Here is a 27,725-nt window from a genome sequence, read left to right on the forward strand (position 1 = left end):
ATTAAACACATGACCAATCTTTTCTCAGATGCTGATTGATTTGCTGTGTGCTTCCAACATTCCCTATTTCTCATATTTAATTAAAAGAATCAGCCAATTACTCCTCCTCATTCCTTTGCACAGTTCCGATAAAAGTAGGTCTATTAAACTGCTAATTACAATTATCAGATTGGGGAATGAATGCATATCTATGGATAATGCCAAGAACAGAAAAATTGAACAAACTGATCACTGTAGAAAACACAACTGACCCACATCATCCCCTGCTGTTCATCTCCATAACATGGGCCATCTATTGTTGGGGTTGATTCTTCACCACCCTTTCTATTCCAACCACATTTCTACTGGAACATGGTGTGCTCTTTCATAGTTTAAAAATCAGTTTGATGTGTGTTTGCAATTCTTCAACAAGAACTTTGCTTTCCTACGAAGTCAAAATATAAAAACAAATCGGCCTCTTCAAAGTTATGAATAATTTGGAAATAATCACTCTCCAGAATTTGTTTCTCCAAAATCTTTGGTATCTCATTCAGTATTTTAAGCATACCCTCTAGCCAGAAGAGCACAAGTCAAATGACCATAAAACCATAAAACCATAAGACAAAGGAGCAGAAGTCAGCCATTCGGCCCATCGAGTCTGTTCCACCATTTTATCATGAACTGATCCATTCTTCTATTTAGTCCCATTCCCCTGCCTTCTCACCATAACCTTTGATGCCCTGGTTACTCAGATACCTATCAATCTCTGCCTTAAATACACCCATTGACTTGGCCTCCACTGCCGCTCGTGGCAACAAATTCCACAGATTCATCACCCTCTGGATAAAAAAATTTTTTTGAATCTCTGTTCTGAATGGGTGCCCTTCAATCCTTAAGTCAACACCCCTCTCATACTAGACTCCACCACCATGGGAAACAATTTTGTGCATCCACTCTGTCCATGCCTTTCAATATTTGGAATGTTTCTAGGAGGTCCCCCCCCCCCCCCATTCTTCTAAACTCCAAGGAATACAGTCCAAGAGCAGACAAACATTCCTCATATATTAACCCTCTCATTCCCAGAATCATTTTAGTGAATCTGCTCTGAACCCTCTCCAATGTCAGCACATCCTTTCTTAAATAACGAGCCCAAAACCGCCCCACAGTACTCCAAGTGAGGTCTTACCACTGCCTTATAGAGTCTCAACATCACATCCCTGCTCCTATACTCTATTCCTCTAGAAATGAATGCCAACATTGCATTCGCCTTCTTCACCACCGACTCAGCCTGGAGGTTAACTTTAAGGGTATCCTGTATGAGGACTCCCAAGTCCCGTTGCATCTCGGAACTTTGAATTCTCTCCCTATTTAAATAATAGTCTGCCCATTTATTTCTTCTGTCAAAGTGTTTTCAACTTTGTATTTCATTTGCCACTTCTTTGCCTGTTCTCCCAATCTATCCAAGTCTCTCTGTAGACTCTCTGTTTCCTCAGCACTACCGGCCCCTCCACCTATCTTTGTATCATCAGCAAGCTTAGCCACAAAGCCATCTATTCCATAATCCAAATCATTGATGTACAACGTAAAAAGAAGCAACCCCAACACAGACCCTGTGGAATAGCACTGGTAACCGGCAGCCAACCAGAATAGGATCCCTTTATTTCCACTCTGTTTCCTGCCAATCAGCCAACGCTCTATCCACGTATGTAATTTCCCCGTAATTCCATGGGCTCTTATCTTGTTAAGCAGCCTCATGTGTGGCACCTTGTCAAAGGCCTTCTGAAAATCCAAATATACAACATCCACTGCATCTCCTTTGTCAGGCCGACTTGTAATTTCCTCAAAAAATTGCAATAGGTTTGTCAGGCAGGATTTTCCTTTAAGGAAACCGTGCTGAGTTCTCCCTATCTTGTCATATGCCTCCAGGTAATCCGTAACCTCATCCTTGACAATCGACTCCAACAACTTCCCAACCACTGATGTCAAGCTAACAGGTCGATAATTTCCTTTTTGGTTTCTTGCCCCCTTCTTAAATAGCGGAGTGACATTTGCAATCTTCCAGTACTCCAGAACCAAGCCTCCGCAATCTCCACAGCTACTTCCTTCAGAACACGAGGGTGCATTCCATCTGGTCTGGGAGATTTATCTACCTTTAGGCTATTCAGCTTCCTGAGTACTTTCTCTGTTGTAATTGTGACTGCGCACACTTCTCTTCCCTGACACCCTTGAGTGTCCGGTATCCTGCTGATGTCTTCCTCAGTGAAGACTCCGCCATCTCCTTATCTCCCATTATAATTTATCTAGCATCATTTTCTATCAGTCCTATATCTACTCTCACCTGTCTTTTACTCTTTATATACTTGAAAAAGCTTTTAGTATCCTCTTTGATATTATTTGCTAGCTTCCTTTCATAGTTCACCTTTTCCCTCTTAATGACCTTCTGCGTTTTTTTTTGTAAGCTTTTAAAAACTTCCCAATCCTCTGTCTTCCCACTAGTTTTTGCTTCCTTGTATGCCCTCTCCTTTGCTTTAACTTTGGCTTTGAGTTCTCTTGTCATCCTTTTTCAAAGTGTTACAAATGGTTGTAACACTTGCACCATTTTGTTTTTTATTGAAGTCAGGCAAACTTAAAAACAAACAGAAATTTGATGGTCCCTATCCCAACATTGCTTGTTTCCGGCCATGTGGATAAATTAAAATTCCTTCCATGTTGTTAACATGGTGCATTTTAATTCAGCTATGCTAATTGAACAACTACATGTCAAGTTAATAATGTTTACTAGTTTACCACACAAGTGGTGGAAATCTTTGTTCGGGAGCAGACGACTATACTAATAGGCATGAGCAGAATGGCCAATTGAATACATTCAAAAATTTATTATCTTTCAGATCTCTTTCAAGTCTTTTTATTATTATTATATTATTCAAAAATAACATGAGTACATCGAAGTAAACAACATTTACAATGTCTCAAGGAAATAAAAACATTATTTTAAGGATTGAAAAATTTTGGTGATAATTAAAAAACCCTACTAAGCAGAAAAAATGGGGGAAAACCCCCATTAGGTGTACAACCCAGAGCCATGTGTCATACAAAAAGCTTCTAAAGATAAACGTCAAACCGCCTGCAAGAAAAAATACATACAAAAATTTACAATTAGATGTGGAGGAAATCTATCAATTAACTTAAATGATAATAATGAGCAATTGAACCCCATCTTTTCTGAAAATCAAATAAAGTTTCAAAGGTTCAACTTCTAATTTCTCCAAACTGAGACATAGCATTACTTGAGAGAACCATTGTGACAAAGTGGGAGCTGATGTATCCTTCCACTTCAGCAAAATGGCCCTCCTAGCTATCAATGTAACAAATGTAATAACATGTTGGTCAGACACAGAGATACCGTGGATATTTTGAGCAATTATTCCAAAAAGCACAGTTAATTTGTTAGGTTGTAGATTAATTTTAAGTGCTTTAGAAATTGTTGAAAAAACTGACTTCCAGAACTGTTCCAGAAAAGAACAAGACCAAAACATGTGTGTCAGTGTAGCTGTCTCAGTTTTACATCTATCACAATAACTATCAACATTAGGAAATATTTTAGACAGTCTCTCCTTCGTCAAATGGTAACGATGTACAATTTTAAATTGGATCAGTGAATAACTAGCACAGATCAAAGAAGAGTTAACCAGCTTCAGAATCCGCATCCAATCCTCCTTCATAAAAGTCAAATTGAGTTCCTTTTCCCAATCTTGTTTAATCTGAAATAAAGGACGTTCATCCCATTGTAATAATAAATTATAAATTCTTCCAATAGAACTCTTCATCGAACTCATAATAGTATCTAACAGGTCAGCCTCTAATGTATAAAGAAAATTTCTTAAATATTTTTGTAAGAAATGTCTAACTTGAAGGTATTGTAAAAAGTGTGAGTATGAAAGAGAATATTTATCAACTAGTTGTTCAAAAGATATCAATCTATCTTCTTTAAATAAATCCAAAAAAGAATTAAAGTAATTTCGATAAATTAAACTACAAAGTTTAAATTTTTAAAGATTAAAAAAATTGCGCAACTGGAGCCAAATTTGTAAAGAATGCTTAATCACAGGGTTTAGGTTTAAATTAGTAGCTTTAGCTAATTGTATAGGTAAAGCAACTCCCAATAACGAGGTTAAATAAAACTGTTTCACAGCTTTCAATTCCAGATCTCCCCAAATTGGCTGATCGTTCTTATCAACCCAATATAACCAAAAGAACATGTATCGCACATTAACAGCCCAGTAATACATTCTTAAATTAGGCAAAGCAAGACCTCCATCCTTTTTCAACTTTTGTAAGTGACATTTACTAATTCTTGTTTTTTTATTATTCAAAATAAAAGATAAAATAATAGAATCAATCCAATCAAAAAACTTCTCAGTCAAAAAAACAGGGATATTCTGAAATAAATTTAAAAATTTTGGTAAAATCATCATTTTAACTATATGGATATGACTGACAAGTGAAAATGTAAGTGGACTCCATCTACTAAATAAATACTTCATAGAGTCTACCAAGGAAACAAAATTGGCTTTATAAAGATCCTTATTTTTTGTGATTATAACACCTAAATATCTAAAAGAATCTGTGACTTTGAAAGGAGTATTATCATATATAGAGACAGATTCATTTAAAGGAATCAATTCACTTTTATTAAAATTTATTTTATATCCTAAAAAATCCCCAAATTCATTGAATAATTTTAGCAAGGCAGGAATAGATTTTTCGGGATTAGATATATAAACCAATAAATCGTCAGCGTAAAGTGAAATCTTATGAATGGTCACATTCACAAAGATCCCATGAATATTTTTAGCTTCATGAAGAGCAATAGCAAGGAGTTCTAATATTAAACTAAATAACAAAGGACTTAATGGACAACCTTGTCTTGTCCCCCGTGAAAGATGAAAAAAAGGAGACCTACAGTTGTTAGTGACAACAGCAGCAATAGGAGCTTTATATATCATTCTAATCCAATTATTAAATAAATATTTCCATTCGACTTGATCAAACACTTTTTCAGCATCCAAAGAGACGATGCATTGTGGAGTTTTAAAAGAGGACAAATATATAATGTTAAATAGTCTCTGAACATTTGAAAAAGAATAACAACCCTTTATAAAGCCTGTTTGATCTTTAAAAATAATTTTACACAAAATATTCTCCAACCGATTGGTCATTATTTTTGACAGAATCTTAGCGTGGACATTCAATAATGAAATAGGTCTATATGAGGCACAGTCAGTAGGATCTTTATCCTTTTTAAGAATTAAAGAAATAGAAGCCTCATAGAAAGTAGAGGGTAAATCACCTTTCACAAAAGAATCTTTAAACATTTCCAACATATACGGAGAAAGCAATTTTTGGTTTGTTTTCATCATTTTAAAATTAAAGATCAAATAATGTGACAGGCAAGAAAACAGAGTTTTTAGATTCAAAGAATCTGAGCTCCGTTTTTATGAAGATTATCCGAAGGAGGTAATAGAACAAAGATCAAGATTTGCTCTGGTAATGAAACAGGCATATGATAAGAAACTGTTTCCTTCTTTGCGTTACCCGACAAGAATTAAAGTTTTTCCTCCTAACTCTCCTCCTCGTACATTTTTTGATCCAAAACCCACACTGGACTTCATTCAAACTATACCTGCTGCTGCTACTGGATAAACTAACTGAAAGGTTGTTTGGTTACATGTATATTATTCACATTTTGGAAAGAAGATTTATGAAGGTTACTTGGATATTCCATTGAGGGACTAATAAAAGAAGATGAGGAGATTTGTTCATTATTGCATATTATTTCATATTTTGGAAAGAAGATCTATGGTTCAAGTATGACTGTTTAAATGGTTACTTGGACATTCGACTGAGAAAAGAAGATAAAGGGATTTGTTTCTTTAACCTAATATCTGGTTTGATTTTTTTTTTGTTTCTTTTTTAATTAACTAATTGGTATTTATTTCCCACTAATGGGGCTTCTTTTTATATATACTGTATATCTGGGAAGGTTCAATTACTTATGGTATTATTAATTAGTACTTTTGAAAATTCATCTGGGTTAAATATGCTATTAACTTTTTTTCTGCTTTATTATAGCGTCTTATAACTGATTTAATGTTTGGAGATTTAATGTTAAACTTAAAAACGGTGCTGATTTTTCTTTTTAAGAGATAACATTATTTTGGTTCTTTCTTGTTTAATAGATGCTGGAATGTAAATACTTTCTTTTGTTGAGACTTTATTGTCTTTCTTACAAGGTCACTCAGTTTTTTTTTACTTCTCAGAGTAAAACTAAAAATGTGTCCATCTTTATTAAATCCTGTATATTTATTCAAAAGGATGTTGAGTCAGATTCTAATAGTAGATTTTTAATTGTTAAAGGAGTGATCTGTAACAGAAAAGTTGTTTTGGTCAATCTGTACGGTCCTAACTTACATGATCCTTCTTTTTTTAAAAAGCTATTTGCTTTACTGCCTGATTTAAATGAATATATGTTGATAATGGGCGGGGATTTTAACTATTGTTTAAATCCTATGATTGACAAGAGCTCAACCAATCAGCAACTTCCAAATCGCTCCGCTCCACTTATTAACTTCTTTTTGATCGATTTTGGATTGATCGAATTATGGAGGTATCTGCACCCCGATAACAGAGAATATTTTTCCTTTTCACATGTTTATAAAAAATACTCGAGGACTGATTATATTATAATCGGTCCCTGCTTCTTGCCTAGTGTTAAAAATTTTGAATATGACGCTATTGCTATATCTGATCCTGCGCCTCTGAGTTTATCTTTTGAATTTGATGATGTTATTCTTGCCCTCCCACCATGGTGCATGTCTCAGACATTATTGCAAAACTCTGACTTTGTCAGTTTCATTGAAACCCAGATAAAAGAATTTTTTTTTTTCTTTTTAATGACATAGGTAGTATGTTCAAGTTAATTATATGGGATACATTTAAAGCATTTTTACGTGGTCAGATCATTTCTTATTCAGCTAAGCTTAGAAAACAGACTAAAGCAGAATTAGATAAGATTTCAAAACAAATTAAAGACTTAGATAATATTTATGCAATTTCCCCTAATATTGATTTATTCAAACTAAGGGTGGAACTTCAATAACAATATAACCTATTACTAACTCATCGCAATGAAGGCTATTTGCTTAAGTTAAAGAGCCAATTTTATATGTTTGGAGATAAAAGTAACAAACTACTCGCATCTCAATTAAAAATGGCTAGAGTCAAAAGGCAAATTTTGAAAATTCGTAGGAAAGATGGTACCCTGGCCTCGGAATATGAAGAAATTAATATGATTTTTCAAGATTTTAATACTGAACTTCATAAATCTCAATATCCAGTAGATTCTTCTGAAATGAATGCTTTCTTACGAAAGATTGTTTTTCCTAAAATTTCTGTTGAGGATCAAAAGACTCTTGATGCCCGAAGTACTGAAACCGAAATTCATAAAGCTATTTTTTCGATGCAATCTGGTAAGGCCCCTGGACTTGAAGGCTGTCCTGTAGAATTTCATTATCTGTCATTTCCACATACTGCCAACAAATAAGGTTTATGATATAAAAACATCTAATATTATATAATAATAGTGGATTCTGGTTAATTGGGCCATCGGTTAATCGGGGCAGCCACTTCTTTGGGATAGGAGATTGTTGCCAACCAGTTTCTATCCAGTGTCAGTTGTGTGCACTTGCATGTCCATTGCACACAACACCATGCTTAGAGCGAATAGTTTTTAAATACATCAGTTGCACATGTTTGTGTTGAAAGAGCAGTAATTTTTGTCATCAGTGGTTGGTGAGAAATAAGCAGTAAGACAATTCAGAATTGTTTTGCTCACTGCCGTTCAACCATTCAGGCTCATTGAAACAGCCGTAAGCAAAAATGAAACGATTTCACTACTTCAACAATTTAGGAACTAGAAGAATTTGAAGGTATCAACAATCATCTTGAATGTTACAATAAAAATGAAGATTTGGAAGATGCAATCCATTATGTACACTAGTATCTATGCTGGTTTTGTTCATTTACAGTCAATCATAAGAACACAGTAGCGTACACTAGATAAATTCCTCACTCGGTAACTATCAGGAACTATGTATCATTTGCACCATTTTGATTGTCATTGAAGTTAAACAAAATTAAAAACAGGCACTGTTTACTATTGTACTATTGGTAAAGTTCTGATTTCTTCTATATTTCATTTATCTGCATAATTTAATACTCAGTTAAATGGTAGTTTTATCTTTTTTATACCACTTTTAACAATTTCCATGAAACTTCGGTTCATTAGAGCAGCTGCTTCTTTGGGCCAAAACATACTGGTCCCGATGTACTAGATTCCACAATAAACTAGATTCTACAGTAGAACAAAATTCATGGAATTTTTACGTAAAACTATAAATATTTAATGTGAGGAATGCACTAAAATGTTTTCTCTCATTCACTGCCTCTGAGGCTTCTGATGTGGACTTCATTTCAAACACTGAAATATAATCTGATCATAATTCTGAGCAAATGACTGTGTGATATACTTGAGGCTGAAGATTAATTTTCCTCATTTGTTTTAAAATCATTGAGTTACTCTGATGGAAAGGAGAATGCTACCCAGCTTCGGACACACAAGATAATCTGACACATGCCAGAATGTGGCAGATTCTCCTTACATTGAACATCTTTTCTGGAGTGCGTGATTGAATCTGACTGTGTTTTATCAACTGGTCAGAGAGAGGAATACGTTCAGGCCTCCTCACTGGCACTGGAGTATGGAGAGCTCTTTCTATCTATCTGAAGAGCAATGTTGTTATAATTTCATTCCAAACAAATGGAATGGCAGCACTTCATTTCAGAAAGAAAGGACCTGGTAATGTTATCTACCTTGATATTACTGCAGTAAGTATGTCAGTGATGCCATATGACCGTAAGACAATAAGACATAAGAGCAGAATTAGGCCATTTGGCCCATCGAGTCTGCTTCACCATTCAATCATGGCTGATCCTTCTTTCCCCTTCTCAACTCCACTCATCGGCCTTTTCCCTGTAACACTGATGCTGTGCCAATCAAGAACTGATCAAGTTTTGCGTTAAATACACCCAACAATCTGGCCTCCACAGCTGCCTGCGATAACAAATTCCACAAGTTCATCACCCTCCAGCTAAAGAAATTTCTCGGCATCTTTGTTTTAAAAGGATGCCTCTCTATTTTGAGGCTGTGCCCTCTTGTCCTAAACTCTCCCACCATGGGAAATACCATTTCCACATAGAAACATAGAAAACATACAGCACAATACAGGCTCTTTAGCCCACAAAGCTGTGCTGAACACGTCCCTACCATAAAACTACCTGGGCTTTACACATAGACCTCTATTTTTCTAAGCTCCATGTAGCCATCCAGGAGTCTCTTAAAACACCCCATCATTTCTGCCTCCACCGCCACCGCTGGCAGCCCATTCCACGCACTCACTACTCTCTCCGTAAAAAATTACCCCTGACATCTCCTCTGTACCTACTTCCAAGCACCTTAAAACTATGCCCTCTCGTGTTAGCCATTTCAGCCCTGGGAAAAGCCTCTGACTATCTACACGATCAATGCCTCTCATCATCTTGTACACCTCTATCAGGCCACCTCTCATCCTCCATCGCTCCAAGCAGAAAAGGCCGAGTTCACTCAACCTATTCTCATAAAGCATGCTCCTCAGTCCAGGCAACATCCTTATAAACATCTATTCTGTCTAAGCCTTTCAATATTCAGAAGGCCTAGATCACCCTTCATCCTTCTAAATTCCAGTGAGTACAGACTCACAGCCATCTAATGTTCCTTTCATGATAACCCCTTCATTCCAGATCATCCTTGTGAACCGCGTCTGGACCCTCGTCAATGCCAGCACATCTTTTCTTAGATGAGTCCAAAACTGTTCATAATATTCAAGGTGCAGCCATGTCAGGACCCTATAAAGCCTCAGCATCACAGCCCTGCTCTTGTATTCTAGACTTCTTGAAATGAATGCTAATATCACATTTACCTTCCTCACATCGACTCCCAAGCCCCTTTGCATCTGAGATTTTTGGATTTTCTCCCCATTTAGAAAATAGTCTGTACATTTATTTCTACTACCAAAGTGCATGACCATGCATATTCCAACGTTGTATTTCATTTGTCACTTTCTTGCTCATTCTCCTAATCTGTCTAAGTCCTTCTGCAGCCTACCTGCAGGGAGGTGATAGGCAGCTGGGGGAGGGGGCAGAGTGAAATAGGGATAGGGGAAGGGAGGGGGAGGGAATTACCGGAAGTTGGAGAATTCTATGTTCATACCAAGGGGCTGGAGACTTCCTATGAGGTGTTGCTCCTCCATCCTGAGTTTAGCCTCATCATGGCAATAGGGGAGGCCATGTATAGACATATCCGAATGGGAATGGGAAGCAGAGTTGAAGCGGGTGGCAACCGGGAAATCCTGTCTGTTGTGGCGGATGGAGCGGAGGTGCTCGACGAAGTGGTCCCTCTTCTTCTCCCTCATGGTTCCACCTCCTTCTACTACCCAGTGTGTTTTTCCCTATCCTTCTTCACCTTTCCTGCCTATCACCTCCCTGCTTCCCCTCCCCCACCCCTTTATCTTTCCCCTTACTGGTCTTTCACCTGGAAACTACCAGCCTTCTCCTTCCCACCCTCCCCCCACCTTCTTTATAGGGCCTCTGTCCCTTCCCTCTCCAATCATGACAAAGGGTTCTGGCCTGAAACGTTGACTGATTGTTTCCATGGATGCTGCCCGACCTGCTGAGTTCCTCCAGCGTGTTGTGAGTGTTGCTTTGACACCAGCATCTGCAGAGTAATTTGTGTTTACAAATCAGCCAATGCCTAAACCATGCCAGTAATTTTCCTCTAATACTATTGGTTCTTAACTTGGTAAGCTGCCTCATGTGTGGCACCTTGTCAATGGCCTTCTGAAAGTCCAAATATACAACAGCCACTGCAACTCCTTTATCTATCCTACTTGTAATCTCCTCAAAGAATTCCAACAGATTTGTCAGGCACGATTTTCCCTTAAAGAAACCATGCTGACTTTGTCCTATCCTGTCCTGTGTCATCAAGTACTCCATAACCTCATCTTTTCCAATTGACTGCAGCATCATCCCAAGCACTGAGGTCAGGCTAACTGGTCTATAGTTTCCTTTCTACTGCCTTCCTCCTTTCTTAAAGAGTGGAGTGACATTTACAATTTTCCAGTCCTCTGGCATTACGCCAGAGTCCAATGATTTTTGAAAGGTTATTACTAATGCCTCCACAATGTGTACCGCTGCCTCTTTCAGTACCCTAGGGTGCAGTTCATCTGGTCCAGGTGACTTATATACCCTTAGATCTTTCAGTTTTTTGAGTACCTTCTACCTCGTAATAGTAACTGCCTCACTTCTCTTCCTTTGCACACACTACAATATCTGGCACACTGTTAGTGTCTTCCACAGTGAAGACTGATGCAAAATACTCATTTAGTTCACCTGCCATCTCCCTGTCCCCTATTACTATTTCTCTGGCTTTATTTTCTAGTGGTCCTATGTCCACTCTCATCTTTCTTTTATTTTTTACATACTTGAGAAAGGTTTTACAATCCACTTTGATATTGTTTGCTAGCTTGCTTTAATATTTCATCTTTTCCCTTCTAATGATTCTTTTAGTTGCTCGTTGTAGGTTTTTTTGAAGCTTCCCAGTCCTCTATCTTCCTGCAAATTTTTGCTTTGCTGTATGCCCTCTCTTTTATTTTTACATTAGTTTTGACTTCCCTTGTCAGCCACAGTTGTACTGTTTTGCCATTTGAATATTTATTTGTTTTTGGAATACATCCATCCTGCACCTTCCTCATTTTTTCGCAGAAACACATGCCATTGCTGTCATCCCTGCCAGCAGCTCCTTCAAGTTTACTTTCACCACCTCCTCCCTCACACCCCTGTAATTTTCTTTACTCCACTGAACTACCGCTATGTCAGACTTCACACTCTCCCTATCAAATTTCAAGTTGAACTCAATCATATTGTTTTTTTATTATTATTAATTATTTATTGCAATACCAACAAATTACATTCAATACAACCAGTTGCCAATTATATTTTGACTGTTTAACCCAGCGACCCCCTAACCTTCATCACCATCCCCCTCCACCCCTCTCCCCCCATCCCTCTCCCCTCCACCAATCAACTGAATAATAGTACATACACAGACATAGCATTCCTATTTTAACAAAAGATCTTTTAAGTTAGATATCAAATTTGTCCACATTAAGATTGTGTTTGGTCGTGCATCATTTATTCTTGCTGATGAAAGTTCCAGATAAGAAATGTCCAAAAAGCTCTGAAGCCAGAGAGTGTTCGAAATATCATGGGGAGGTTTCCAACACTGGACTACAATCTTCTTAGCTGCAGTCAGGCCTGCCAGCCAGATTTTGCGTGTTTTTTCCGTAAAGTAAGGGTAGGAGTCATCATTTAGAATATGTACAGCGGGGTCCATTGGTAATTGTACCCCTGTTAGTTCTGTAAGAGTACTGATAACCTTCCCCCACAAACCAAAAACCCCTGGACATTCCCATACATCATGTATAAAAGAGCCAATGGCTCCATGGGGGCAAAATGAGCAATAAGGGTCAGGAACCAGTCCCATTTGATGTCTAATTCTCAGTGTTAAATATGCTGTATGACAACATTTCAAGTGTATATACCGATGATTTGGGTTTTTCGAAGCACCGGCAGCATTATCCCAAATCGCATCCCAGTCTAAGTCTTGTCCCAATTCAGATAGATAGATAGATAGAAAGATAGATATACTTTATTAATCCCGAGAATAGAACGTAAATATAGCAATACAAAAAACCCCAACAATCAAACACCAAAATGCAAACTATGCCAGATGGAAAATAAGTCCAGGACCAGTCTATTGGCTCAGGGTGTCTGACCCTCCACGGGAGGAGCTGCACGTTTGATGGCCACAGGCAGGAACGACCTCCCATGCCGCCAAGTGTTGTATCACGGTGGAATGTGGCTGAAGTTCAACAGTAAAAAGTTCAATATCCAGTCTGCAAACACGTTCCTCGATCGTAATATACCCCGGATTGCACCATCCATTGTTGGCCAGAACAGTAAGCACCCAACTCCTTTACGCTTACCGCTCTCAGTGCACTTCCGGTCAGCCGGAACGGTATTACCCACGGAACTCCTCTTCTCCAAAAGTCTCCGTTGTCTCGGCCCGGTCATCTTTCCTCGGCTTTGTGATCCCCCTCTGGGTGTTTTCCTCCAGATTTCAGCAGGGGTGTCCACTGCTCTGTTCGCTAAGCCGGGTGGTCTTTGCTGGTCCGTGAAATACACAATACGACCTTGCTTCTGTCCCGTGTGTCGGGATGTAACCACTTCCAGCGCTAAAGAAAACCCAGATAAAACTTTCTCTACCAGCATGTTAGAGAGGGTGCAGCTTCGACGTGTTACAAGAGAAAAAAAAACAAAAAATAACGTAAATTAAAAAGTAAGAAGAAGAAAGTAAGAATAGATTGGAATGGCTGTACCAGGCTGCATGCACGACCGGCGCATGCGCACTAATCCTATGTCCCTATCCCAAGCTTTCATTCCCGATGTGGGCATATAATTCTGGGAATTTAATTTATCATAGATATATGACACTGTCTGTCCTGGAGCACTCTGTATCCAACTTAAAATGGGATGGTCCTTTAAATCTTACCCCCAGGGAACGCCGTAGGCTTTACAAGCTGATCTTACTCGAAAGTAGAAGAAAAGAGAATGTTTATCAATATTATATAGAGATATCAGTTCTTGAAGGCTAAGGATAGTACTTGCCCCATTAATATCTTGAAGAGTAGTAATACCTTTATCCTCCCAAGTTCTGTTAATGAACCGTTTCCCCCCAGATAGAAAACGATTATTGTTCCATAATGGAGATGATTTACACCATATGCTTTTAAATTTTAGGAATTTTTCTGCTGCTCTAAACACTTGTAGTGTATGGGTTAAAATTGGACCGTAATACAAATCATATTTTTTGGTAGACATACCTATAAGGAGAAAGTCCTTCAACTTTATTGGTGCTATTAGCTTTTGTTCTATATTTTTCCAGGATGAAACTATCCTCCTCCATCCAATAGCTAAGACTTTTTAATACAAATGCCCAGTGATACTATTTAAAATTTGGACATGCCAATCCCCCATTCGACTTTTTGAATTGTAGAGCTGACCATTTTATATTGGGTCTTTTACCATTCCAAACATAGTATCGTAGTAAAGAGTCCAGTTTTTGCCAATATCCTGCTGGAGGTGCAAGTGGGATCATTGAGCTGATAAAATTAATGCAGGGTAAGATGTTCATTTTAATGACCGATATACAGGCCGGGACTGATGCTGGTAGGTGTCTCCGTCTATTAATATCTTTTTCTATTTTTTTCAGAATTAAAGAGTAATTTGTTTTAGCCACAGCTGATAGGGAAGTATTAATTTTAATACCCAAGTAGAGGACTTAATTTGTAACTTTAATCTGGGGAGGAAGAGACACCTTACTTTTATCCATATTAATCAGCATCAGTGCTGATATTAACAAATTAACTTTGTATCCTGAAAGAAATCCAAATTGCTCCAGTGATTTTAAAACATCGGGGAGAGTTTAGAAACATAGAAACATAGAAAATAGGTGCAGGAATAGGCCATTCGGCCCTTCCAGCCTGCACCGCCATTTATTATGATCATGGCTGATCATCCAACTCAGAACCCCGCCCCAGCCTTCCCTCCATACCCCCTGACCCCCGTAGCCACAAGGGCCATATCTAACTCCCTCTTAAATATAGCCAATGAACTGGCCTCAACTGTTTCCTGTGGCAGAGAATTCCACAGATTCACCACTCTCTGTGTGAAGAAGTTTTTCCTAATCTCGGTCCTAAAAGGCTTCCCCTCTATCCTCAAACTGTGACCCCTCGTTCTGGACTTCCCCAACATCGGGAACAACCTTCCTGCATCTAGCCTGTCCAATCCCTTTAGGATCTTATACGTTTCAATCAGATCCCCCCTCAATCTTCTAAATTCCAACGAGTACAAGCCCAGTTCATCCAGTCTTTCTTCACATGAAAGTCCTGCCATCCCAGGAATCAATCTGGTGAACCTTCTTTGTACTCCCTCTATGGCAAGGATGTCTTTCCTCAGATTAGGGGACCAAAATACTCCAGGTGTGGTCTCACCAAGGCCTTGTACAACTGCAGTAGTACCTCCCTGCTCCTGTACTCGAATCCTCTCGCTATAAATGCCAGCATACCATTTGCCTTTTTCACCGCCTGCTGTACCTGCATGCCCACTTTCAATGACTGGTGTATAATGACACCCAGGTCTCGTTGCACATTCGCCATATAAACTAGTGTGTCGTCCGCGTAAAGTGATATTGAATGCGATGGTGTATCTATTGTAATAGGGGAGATCTGAGGACAGTTTCTAATTAAGTGTGCAAGCGTTTCAATAGATATATTAAAAATTAAAGGAGACAAAGGGTCCCCTTGTCATGTGCCCCGTCCTATGTCAAATAACTCTGAGAAACCTCCTCCTACACATACCCGGGCTGAAGGATTAGCATACAGTGTTTGAATCATATTGATAAATTTATCGCCGAACTTAAATTCCTTTAGAACTCTCCAAAGATATGGTCACTCAAGGCGATCGAACGCTTTTTCAGTATCGAGAAATAACAGGCCACAGGCAGGTGGGATTTTATGAGTTAGACTCAGTACGTGTAAGAGCCGGCGAATATTATCAGATGCGAGACGCCCCTTGATAAAGCCTGTTTGATCTGGGCTAATTATTTTCCCAACTACTGTCTCAAGTCTACTGGCTAAGGCTTTGGAAAATATCTTGAGGTCGGCACTTATCAAGGAGATTGTACGGTAATTAGCACATTCCAAGGGGTCCTTACCGGGCTTAGGTATAACTGTGATCAGGACTGTGTTTAGATCTCTATGGAAAGCACCATTTCCAAAAGCATAATTTAATGTTTCTAACCATACTGGTCCAAGAATATCCCAAAGTGCTAGGTAAAGTTCCACAGGTATGCCATCTATGCCTGGCATACGGCCCTTATTTGTAGCTTTAACTGCTTTGAGTAGCTCATGCAGTGTAATAGGAGAGTCTAGTGTTTTGGTGTCCTCTAATGACAACATAGGGAGGTCTAATCCACTAAAAAAAACCGTCTCATTCTCAGAAGGAACTGAGCCACTTGTATACAATTCTTTAAAGTAATTCTTGAATGTCTCATTTATTTCCTCTGTTGAAGATACTATTCCACGTTTAGCACATCTAATCACTGGTATAGACCTTTTAGTTTCCTGTTGTTTGAACGTTAGAGCTAAAAGATGGCTCCGTCTGCTGCCTTCTGCGTAATACTTATGTTTGGTTATATGGATCATATATTCTGCCCTGCTTCTTAATAGATCATTTAATTCTGCTTGTTTTGTTTTGAGCTTGTTTTCTTTTGTTATGGTGTATCTCCTTTTGAGATCATTGTCCAAAACTTTACATTTGTCTTCTAAGGTGGAAATCTTTTGAAGCCGGCTTTTATGTAGGTGAGAACTGAACTATATGGCGTTTTTTCGTAAGAAACCCTTGATGGAGGCCCAAATCACTGTCACATCTGAGACACTATTTTTATTTAAATTTATAAATTCTGTCAGTTTTGTTCTCAGTTGTGATAGAAATTCATCGTTTTTTAGAAGGGTGGAGTTAAGCCTCCACCTAGTAGCCTTATTTTTAATTTTGCTATAATTAAAAGTAGATATGACTGGGTTGTGATCAGATAGATGTCTGGGCAAAAATTCTATTGAGTGTACTAAAGGCAGCAGACCGGAGGCTATAAGAATGTAATCTATTCGAGAAAACGTTTTATGTCTTGTGCAGAAGAAGGTATAGTCTTTAGCAGATGGATTATGCACCCTCCATACATCCGTTAAATTTAAATCCGTTAGAAAAAGGTTAAGTGCTTTGGAAGCAGATTCTTGAGAGTTTGATATAGTTGAGGAAGATTTATCGAGGTTAATATTTACCAAAGCATTCATGTCCGAACCAACATATAGTTGGTAGTCACTTAACTTCAGTAATTGTGAGGTAATTGAGGGAAAAAATTCAACCATGAATATAGTTGGGGCATATAGGCTAATGAATGCAACTTTTTTACCCTGAATGGATGTGCAGCAAAAAGCTAGACGTCCTTTATTGTCGGCGCCCGTCCTTTCAATTGATACATTAATATTACGTCTCATTACTGTCATAACTCCTTTTGTAAGAGTACCATCAGTTGATGCCACAACGGGTTTATAAAAATGGTTTTGAACCCTGGGAATGTCATTAGGTTTAAGATGTGTTTACTGTAACAGCGCAATATCTGATGTCTTTCTACATAAGAAATCTAAAACCTTTGAACGCTTGCAGGGAGAGTTTAAACCTCTAACATTAAATGATACAATAGTAAGATTTTGTAATTTAACTGTGTTGCTCATCTTCCCCTGGATCTGTTGTTGTAAGTTGGTGGTGGAGCCCTGATCCAAGAACCTGAAGCCCTGCCCCCTGCACCAGCTTCTCAGCCACACATTTATCTGCTAAGTCATGCTGTTTCTACCCTCACTAGCACGTGGCACAGGTAGAATTCCAGAACTTACAATCCCGGAGGTCCTGTTTCTCAGCTTTCTGCCTAGCTCTCTCAATTCTCTTTGCTCTTCCTTCCTATGTCATATGAACCATGACATTTGACTACTCTCCCTCCCTCGCTAAACAGCTGTGGACGCTATCCCTGATGTCCCAAGTGTCCCGTTCACATCCACACTAGGATGGGGGTGGTCACGGCTGGGATGAACATTACAAACTATAGCCCTAATGCTTAATCTTATCTCCTCAGCCCACTTCAGCCTCACTTCTCCCACGTCCCTAACCCTCCTTGTCCCTCCATTCACCTCTAACTCAACTATGGCCATAACTGTGAGAGTTTGAATGTTCAGGGTAGTAGCAAGTGTCTGAGAAACTGAACATTATGTTGGCCCCTTGCAAACAAGGCCTGGAGCTACTCACTGCTAAGTATTATATTGTCTCTCTCTTCTCAATCCATTGGTTCAATGTACAACATACCTTACTGTCCCTTGTTATTGCAATACTCCTGTGCTCCAATGGCAAACAAATTGTTTGTGCAGAGAAGGTACTCACGCCAGTGGAAGGATGGGCTGTCCACCCCAGCTCCGCTGTTGCTGTTGTAGAATCCATCAAGGTTTCTGTACAAAAGAGGAAATTCATTAAGCCAATGTCACTGGGAAATAGATTAATAGCCACAGTTCATATTATATTCCAAAATCATAAAGTGAGGCGGCAATGTGAATGTGGTGGTCAGTACTGAAGAGGTGGCTCTGGCTGATGACCACACGCAATGCATTCTCTGAAGAATATACTTCCCCTTGTCTAACATCATCTGTGGAAGGGTATCAGTTCAGGGATCCAGCACGAGTACTGTCATGTGTGAATGCTAAGCATACACTTTGTAGAATCTAGTGGTGGTATACATCATCTTTAAAATATTAATCTTCACTTTAAATTCCCTTAATGTCCAAAAATCCAAGCATCTCTGTATGAAATAAACCCAGTGACTAAATGTGCACAGCTCTCTGCAATAGAGAGTTCCAAAGTTTTACCAAACTCCTCATCTTGATTCTTTCTTAATCTCAAACTGTGCCCCGAGTCTGTGACTCCCCAACCAAGGAAACACTGTCCCTGAAACTAGCTTATGAAGCCTTTCAATTTTTAAAAAAGTTTTTATCAGATGTTATCTTATTCAGAGAATTCTGCCCCAATCAAAGTTCAAAAGTTCAAGGTAAATTATCAAAGTAAATATATCTCACCATATTTAACCCTGAGATTCATTTTCTTATGGGCATACTCAATAAATCCATAATAGTATAACAAAACCCTAATAGAATCAGTGAAGCACCATTTGTCTGTTGTTCAACCAGTGTGCAAAAGAGATCGAACTGTGCAAATACAAAGAGAAAAAATAATAATAAAAAATAAGTAAGCAATAAATACCAAGAACATGAGATGAAGAGTCCTTGAAAGTTAGTCCATTGGGTATGGGAACGTTTCAGTGATGGGGCAAATGAAATTATCCCCTTTGGTTTAAGAGCTTGATGGTTGAGGGGTAACAACTTTTCCTATACCTGGTGGTGTGGGTTCTGAGGGTCCTGTACCTTCTTCCTGATGGCAACCGGAAGATGACACTGGGTGGTGGGGGTCCCTGATAATGGCTGCTGCTTACCTGTGCCAATGCTCCATGTAAATAGGCTCAATGGTTGTGGGGGGGGGGTTTACCCATGATGGACTGGGCCATATCCACTACTTTTTGCAGGATCTTCCATTCAAGGGCATTGGTGTTTCCATATCAGGCTATGATGTAGCCAGTCAATATACTTTGCACTTTTACACCTATTGAAGTTTGTCAAATTTTCAGATGTCGTGCCAAATCTTCACAAACTCCCAAGGAAGTAGAGGCACTGCTGTGTTTTCTTCGTAATTGCACTTAACGTGCATGGCTCAGTTAAAGATAATCCTCTGAAATCCCCAGTAATCCTCTGAATAGATAGCACTGAGGCACTTAATATTGCTGACCCTCTCCACCAATGAGAACTAGCTCATGGATCTCTGGGTTCCTCCTCCTGAATCAATTGACTCAGTCTCTGCTAATATGGCAATTCGGCCTTCCCTGGAACAGCTCAGTGAGTCACATTGCGCTCATATATGCTCGGGTAATCGCCTACAACACTGCAGGTACAGGCTAGCTAAGACCCTATACAACTATGATGAAACTCCCTGACTGATGTCAAACCTCTTTGTTACAAAGGCAAACACAACTTCCTGGTCACTACTGCATGCTCATGTCAGCCTAAGTGAATTGTGTGTGTCTGAGCATCAACAGTGCCATTGAACAAACAGTCAGCTTTTCTGTAACGTTCGCCAGAGTGGGCGACTTCACATTGTTCCCTCTGCTGAGTCCGGGTCCTCTGCAGTTTGTCCATATTCACATCAGGTGCTTTTGCACCCTTCATCGGCTCACAAACCTACCGAGTTTTAACAAACATCAGAATAGGACCGCTGTTCCCTTTAGCTGACTCACTGGAGCAGCTGTGTTCCAAGTGCTGCTACCTGAAATACTTCACTAATTACACACAGTCTGCCACCCTGAGGTGGGTCTGCTTCTCGTTGTTTTCTTTCTGTCCCATAACCAATCCTCGGGGCACGTCAGTACATTATACCCAATTCCATTAACATTTTGTTAGCCTGCCAACTAAAAACTGGGACAAACATATATTCAAAAAAATTAAGATTTTCAATTCATTATATTTCATAATGTTAAGCTAAGAGAATTACAAAGTACCTGCAAAAAGCGATAAAAGCAAAGCTGCAAATCTTAAATAAAAACAATATTCTGGAAATGTAGAAAGAAAAAATAGAGTAAATATTTCAAGTCCATAATCTTTTAACAGTATAGGGAATGATTTCAGCTGCTGAGAAGGATGAGGAAGGAGAGAACAAAGGCGAGGGACAAGGCAGCATCAGATGGAGAGGTAGAGAGAACCCAGGTGACACAGTCACCGCCAGCACGGTCCAGAGCAAGTCTTGTTTAACATCTTCTCGAAATCTAGAAGGTAAAGACATCCTGCTAAGGACGAGCAAAGTAATAGACCAACCGGAACAGAGGTCATTCGGTATGGGCATTGCTCAAATGGTACAGAGAACTGAACATAACCTGAAAGCACATTGGAAGGCAGAGTGGCACATCTGCCTTACTGCCTTGGTTCAATTCTGACTTTGAGCGCTGTCAGGGTGTCCTTTACACATTCTTCCAGAAAGTACATTACATTTCTCCAGAATCAGGGGTTCCCAGCCTAGGATCCCCCGACCCCTAGGTTAATGGTCGGGGTCCATAGCATAAAAAAGGTTGGGAAATCCTGCTCCAGATGCTTCTGTTTTCTCCAACCCTCAAAGTTCTGCAGGTAAGAAGGTTAAATGGCAACTGAAAATTGCTCTGAGTGGGAGGTTCAGGGGTAGAATTTAGGGAGGGGGAGACGATGAAGATAATGTTGGGAGATTGGATTAGATAGGAAATTAATGAAGAAACCACACTTCATTAATACACTTGGTGAACTAAGTGACATCTTTCTACATCATATGCTACAAAGCTGAAATAAAAACAAAAAATTCTGTAAGTACTCCCAATGTCAGTCAGCTTCTGCAGAGATAGAGACAGTTAATGTTACAAGTCACCAGAACTTACAGAACTGAGGAAATATGAAAAGAAATTAAACCATAGAGAAGGAGAATGGATGCTGTGGATGTCACTCGTATCACAGCGGTGTCCCTATCACCAACACCCCATCTCCTATCTGCCTCTAATTCCCAGCTTTACTGGTTTTCATTAGTGACAATCAATTGAAACAATGCACCTTCTTTTTCCACAGATGCTGCCTGACTTGCCAAGAACTTCCAGCATTTTCTCTTTTATCTCAGCTTGAGGGTGATCATTCGCACCAGTATTGGGATTTCTATGTTAAGTTATGCATTAACAATAATCAAAAAATTGCTGTCAGTGACAATGATAAACAACCACGAATGCTACAAGCACAAAGTCCAGGCAAGTACATGGGCTGTTTACTTAATCCGAGCATTTCTTACCTTCCTCAACTACACCTATAAATGACTTCTAATGGTACACTCTGGGTCCAACTTCAGAGTAAATTTTATTTTGATACGTAACAGCAACTGCACTACACATGACTAGGAGAAACCGCAGTGTTGTGCTCACAGCTCAGCACATCATGGAAACAGCGACGACCACCCCCACCCCCATGGGCTCTGCTTACTCCTCCTGCCTCAGTAAAGCAATCAGCAGAATCAAAGTGCCCATATACTCCAGACATTCTCTCTTCTCTTCTTCCCATCGAGAAGAAGATACAAAAGCCTGAAAGCACCAACCACCGGGCTCAAGGCCAGCTTCTACCCTTCTGTAATAAGATCATTAAATAATTCCTTAGTTGGATTCTAGCCCTCACAATCTACCTCATTATGACCTTGCCTCTTATTGTTTACCTGCACTGCACTTTCTCTGTAGTTGTTACACTTGATTCTGCATTGTTATTGTTTTACCTTGTTCTACCTCAATGCACTGCGAAATGATCCAATCTGTATGAACTGTCTGCAAGAAAAGTTTTTCATTGTATCTCATTACTTGTGACAATAATAAACCAATTCCACTCTACCTTGTTGTTACTTAAGTGAATGTGAGCTGTTTTACTTGGAAATGTGTTTTAAAAACAAATTAATACTGCCACTGTCACTTCATTCCTGTGTAATCAGGGCAGGCATAGTACTGAGTCAAAAATTAACATGAGGAAGAGCAGACTGGAGGCCAACCACTGTTTGCTCTCTCCAGTGAGTTACATAGGGATGTAGTGCCTGCTCCTGTTCCACAGCAAGCTCTGGTAGTCCTCACTAAGAGTGAATTCCGTCACATTACATGGGTGGTCTAGATGCTTGAGAGAATTGAAGAGTTATTTCCAAGTGTAGTTTCCCCTTACTAGCCCGAGTTGTACTTTGTTTTAGACCTCTCCTTTAATGTTGCAGGGACAATAAGGTGGTAAGTAAAGGGTATAAGGAGGCAGGGCAGCTTTGATGGATTAGTTAGTACTGGTATAATCGTGTGCTACAATACATAGTAATGCAGTGCAGTAATTGATGCTGAAGATTTTGTCACTGGGATTGGGTTAGAGATTTGATGCTGAGTGTTAGTAGAAGTGATCAAGCCTGAACAGCGCTCACATCTTACTTCCCTCCTGCTAGCACTGTACAAGAGCTAGGGCAGTTGTTACTTGGAGATTCATTTCAAAGTAACAATTATTTTGCTCTCCTTACACTTGTGTACTGGAAATGACAAACAATCTTGAATAATGTTCTTATTTACCATGTGACTGTTTCCTATTGATCCAAATGATCCAACTGAAGACAATGAATGAGTGAGTGGAGGAAAACCAGTTATCATCAGTGTTCTGGCAGAAACCAGAATCTATCTCATCAACCCAATGCATCCAGCAAAGGTGGTACTTTTACAACAAAACATGAACAACCCTAGTCCATTCTACTGACAATGGACCGAGTAACATCGGGGCAGTTGTATGGGATTTGTAGATATTATTATGACTGCTTGTTTCATTGGCACAACTTTGGTCATTCATTCCTGTATATACTGTGAACAGAAACTAAAACAGAGGGACCTGTGACCAGTCACTATCTCCATGAGGACTAAGGCAGTTCTCTAGAACATAGAAACATAGAAAATAGGTGCAGGAGTAGGCCATTCAGCCCTTCGAGCCTGCACCGCCATTCGGTATGATCATGGCTGATCATCCAACTCAGAACCCTGTACCAGCCTTCCCCCCATACCCCCTGATCCCTTTAGCCACAAGGGCCATGTCTAACCCTCCCTCTTAAATATAGCCAACGAACTGGCCTCAACTGTTTCCTGTGGCAGAGAATTCCACAGATTCACCACTCTCTGTGTGAAGAAGATTTTCCTAATCTCGGTCCTAAAAGGCTTCCCCTTTATCCTCAGACTGTGACCCCTTGTTCTGGACTTCCCCAACATCGGGAACAATCTTCCTTCATCTAGCCTGTCCAATCCCTTTAGGGTTTTATATGTTTCAACAAGATCCCCCCTCAATCTTCTAAATTCCAACGAGTATAAGCCTAGTCGATCCAGTCTTTCATCATATGAAAGTTCTGCCATCCCAGGAATCAATCTGGTGAACCTTCTTTGTACTCCCTCTATGGCACGGATGTCTTTCCTCAGATCAGGGGGCCAAAACTGCACACAATACTCCAGGTGTGGTCTCACCAAGGCCTTGTACAACTGCAGTAGTACCTCCCTGCTCCTGTACTCGAATCCTCTTGCTATAAATGCCAGCATACCATTCACCTTTTTCACCGCCTGCTATACCTGCATGCCCGCTTTCAATGACTGGTGTATAATGACACCCAGGTCTCGTTGCACCTCCCCTTTTCCTAATCGGCCACCATTCATATAATAACGCACACAACCAGCAACTTTGATGCGTGATTCATATAATAATCTGTTTTCCTGTTTTTGCCACCAAAGTGGATAACCTCACATTTATCCACATTAAATTGCATCTGCCATGAATATGCCCACTCACCCAACCTATCCAAGTCACTCTGCATCCTCTTAGCATCCTCCTCACAGCTAACACTGCCGCCCAGCTTCGTGTCATCCGCAAACTTGGAGGTGCTGCATTTAATTTCCTCGTTAAGTCATTAATATATATTGTAAACAACTGGGGTCCCAGCACTGAGCCTTGCGGTACCCCACTAGTCACTGCCTGCCATTCTGAAAAGGTCCTGTTTATTCCCACACTTTGCTTCCAGCATCGGGGACTGGGGAGGTGAACCAGAGTCGAAAGGTGTCATTTCTGGAAACAGATCGGCACGGCCAGTCAGGGCAGGGTTTGTGGTCATCTGCCCCAGATCCAATCCCAAAATCATCCTCATTTTGCTTAAGATGTTATATTCACTCAGGTTACAATAAACTGAAATAGCAGCCCGGGTGATGCAGTGTCACTATAAATAGGGTTGCATGGAAATATATCTGTAACCCTGAATTTGTAACCTTTGTAAAATGTAATGTGATAAAATGGAACCCATGGAATCCCAAGGTGCTTTGCTGGTTTGGATGGGAGGCTTACAAATCTGTGGGTGTTTTACAATAGGAAGCTGTGTTTAAAATCATGGGTCACAATCTCAAAACAGAAATATCAGAAATCATAACAGGGTAGAACATGTGTCCCCATGAGCCAGCTCCACCATTCAATGAAATCAGTTAGTTTTCTCCCTCACACCATTTTCCAGTTGCATCCCCATATCTACAGAATGAGTTGCCAGTGGAAGTAGTGGATGTGGGTTTGATTGCAATACTTAAGAGAAGTTTGGATAAGTACATGGATGGAAAGATATGCAGAACTATGGTCCAGTTGAGGTCGCTGGAACTAGGCAGTATAACAGTTAGGCTTAGGCCTGGGCCAGGTGGGCTGAGGGGCCTACTCCCTGCTCATGTGATAGAGCTCCTCATTTGCTGAGCTTCGTCGTCACAGGAAAGAAGGGTGGTAATGTGATGGAGAGCACTCAGTAAACACACACACACTCACTCTCACAATACACACACACAACACACACTCACAATACACACACTCTCACACTCACAACACATACACACTACACACACACTCACAACACACACAAACTCACAATACACACACACTCTCACAACACACACACTCACACACTCACACTCACAACACACACACACTCACAATACACTCTCACACTCAAAATACACACACACACTCACTCACTCACAACCACACACAACACGCACTCACAAAAACATTGCCTTGTCATTCTGCTGTCATTGTGATGAGCATACACACTTCAATGTCTTCTCCCCAGTATATTCTCATAATTAACTCACAGATTTTCCCCTGCATGCCACATACATACTGAGTCAGATCCCAGAGCATAGTTTAATTTCATCCTTTATTTGCACTGAACTGTAAATGTGCAGTTGTGTCGAGCGTTTTGTTGTTTTATGCAGACACAGACATCACGTGACAGCTGCTGGGTCCTAAACTAAGCTGCTGCACTCAGGCTGGCTTTATGGTCCCTTCCCTGCCACAGACGGTGTAATATTCCATTCCTTCAGAAATGAGGATGTGTATATGTTGTTTGGCAATAGACAATAGACAATAGGTGCAGAAGTAGACCATTCAGCCCTTCGAGCCTGCATCGCCATTCTGAGATCATGGCTGATCATCTACTATCAATACCAGGTTCCTGCCTTGTCCCCATAATCCTTGATTCCCCTATCCATAAGATACCTATCTAGCTCCTTCTTGAAAGCATCCAGAGAATTGGCCTCCACTGCCTTCTGAGGCAGCGCGTTCCACACCTCTCTGGGAGAAGAAGTTCCTCCTCAACTCTGTCCTAAATGACCTACCCCTTATTCTTAAACCATCCCTGGTACTGGACTCTCCCAACATCTGGAACGTATTTCCTGCCTCTATCTTGTCCAATCTCTTAATAATCTTATATGTCTCAATCAGATCCCCCCTCAATCTCCTTAATTCCAGCGCGTACAAGCCCAGTCTCTCTAACCTCTCTGCGTAAGACAGTCTGGACATCCCAGGAATTAACCTAGTGAACCTACGCTGCACTTCCTCCACAGCCAGGATGTCCTTCCTTAACCCTGGAGACCAAAACTGCACACAATACTCCAGGTGTGGTCTCACCAGGGCCCTGTACAAATGAAAAAGGATTTCCTTGCTCTTGTACTCAATTCCCTTTGTAATAAAGGCCAACATTCCATTAGCCTTCTTCACTGCCTGCTGCACTTGCTCATTCACCTTCAGAGACTGATGAACAAGTACTCCTAGATCTCTTTGTATTTCTCCCTTACCTAACTCCACACCGTTCAGATAATAATCTGCCTTCCTGTTCTTGCTCCCAAAGTGAATAACCTCACACTTAGTCACATTAAACGCCATCTGCCAAGTTTCTGCCCACTCACCCAGCCTATCCAAGTCACCTTGAATTCTCCTAACATCCTCATCACATGTCACACTGCCACCCAGCTTAGTATCATCAGCAAACTTGCTGATGTTATTCACAATGCCTTCCTCTAAATCATTGACGTAAGTCGTAAACAGCTGTGGTCCCAATACCGAGCCCTTTGGCACCCCACTATGCCATTCTGAGAAACACCCATTCACTGCTACCCTTTGTTTTCTATCTGCCAACCAGTTTTCTATCCATGTCAATATTCTCCCCCCAATGCCATGAGCTCTGATTTTACCCACCAATCTCCTATGTGGTACCTTATCGAATGCCTTCTGAAAGTCAAGGTATACCACATCCACTGGATCTCCCGCATCTATCTTCCTGGTTACATCCTCGAAAAACTCCAAAAGATTAGTCAAGAACGATTTGCCCTTTGTAAATCCATGCTGGCTCGGCCCAATCCTATCATTGCTATCAAGATATGCCACTATTTCATCTTTAATAATGGACTCTAGCATCTTCCCCCCGCACTACTGATGTTAGGCTAACAGGGCGATAGTTTTCTGTTTTCTCCCTCCTTCCTTTCTTAAAAAGTGGGATAACATTAGCCATTCGCCAATCCTCAGGAACTGATCCTGAATCTAAGGAACACTGGAAAATGATCACCAATGCATCTTTATCCATGATGGACACCTTATCCACTACTTCTAGAAGGATTTTCATTCAAGGGCATTGGTGTTTCCACACCAGGGTGTGATGCAACCAGTCAATATAATCTCCACTACACATCTATAGAAGTATATCAAAGTTTTAGATGTCATGCCAAGGCTTCACAAACTCCTAAGTAAGTAGAGGCAATGCACGTTTTCTTAAGAATTGCCACTTATGTGTTGGGCCCAGGATAGGTCCTCTGAAATGACAACACCTCGGAATTTAAAGGAACTGGACCCACTGCAATTTGCCTATTGTCACAATAGGTCTACAGCAGCTCACCACACAGCCATGATCACTTGGACAATACAAAA

General features: G+C 40.2%; 1 protein-coding gene across 1 annotated transcript in view; it reads right to left on the bottom strand.

The window, feature by feature from the left end:
- The window catches only part of LOC134338011 (ephrin type-B receptor 2), a 532,321-nt gene that overhangs the window by 275,603 nt on the left and 228,993 nt on the right, over positions 1-27,725 (bottom strand). Inside the window, exon 2 of the mRNA XM_063033507.1 lies at positions 18,226-18,305. Within this exon, the coding sequence (XP_062889577.1) occupies positions 18,226-18,305 (80 nt within the window). The remainder of the gene's footprint in view (positions 1-18,225; positions 18,306-27,725) is intronic.

Source organism: Mobula hypostoma, chromosome 25 (genome assembly GCF_963921235.1).
Source record: "Mobula hypostoma chromosome 25, sMobHyp1.1, whole genome shotgun sequence".
Lineage (NCBI taxonomy): Eukaryota > Metazoa > Chordata > Chondrichthyes > Myliobatiformes > Myliobatidae > Mobula > Mobula hypostoma.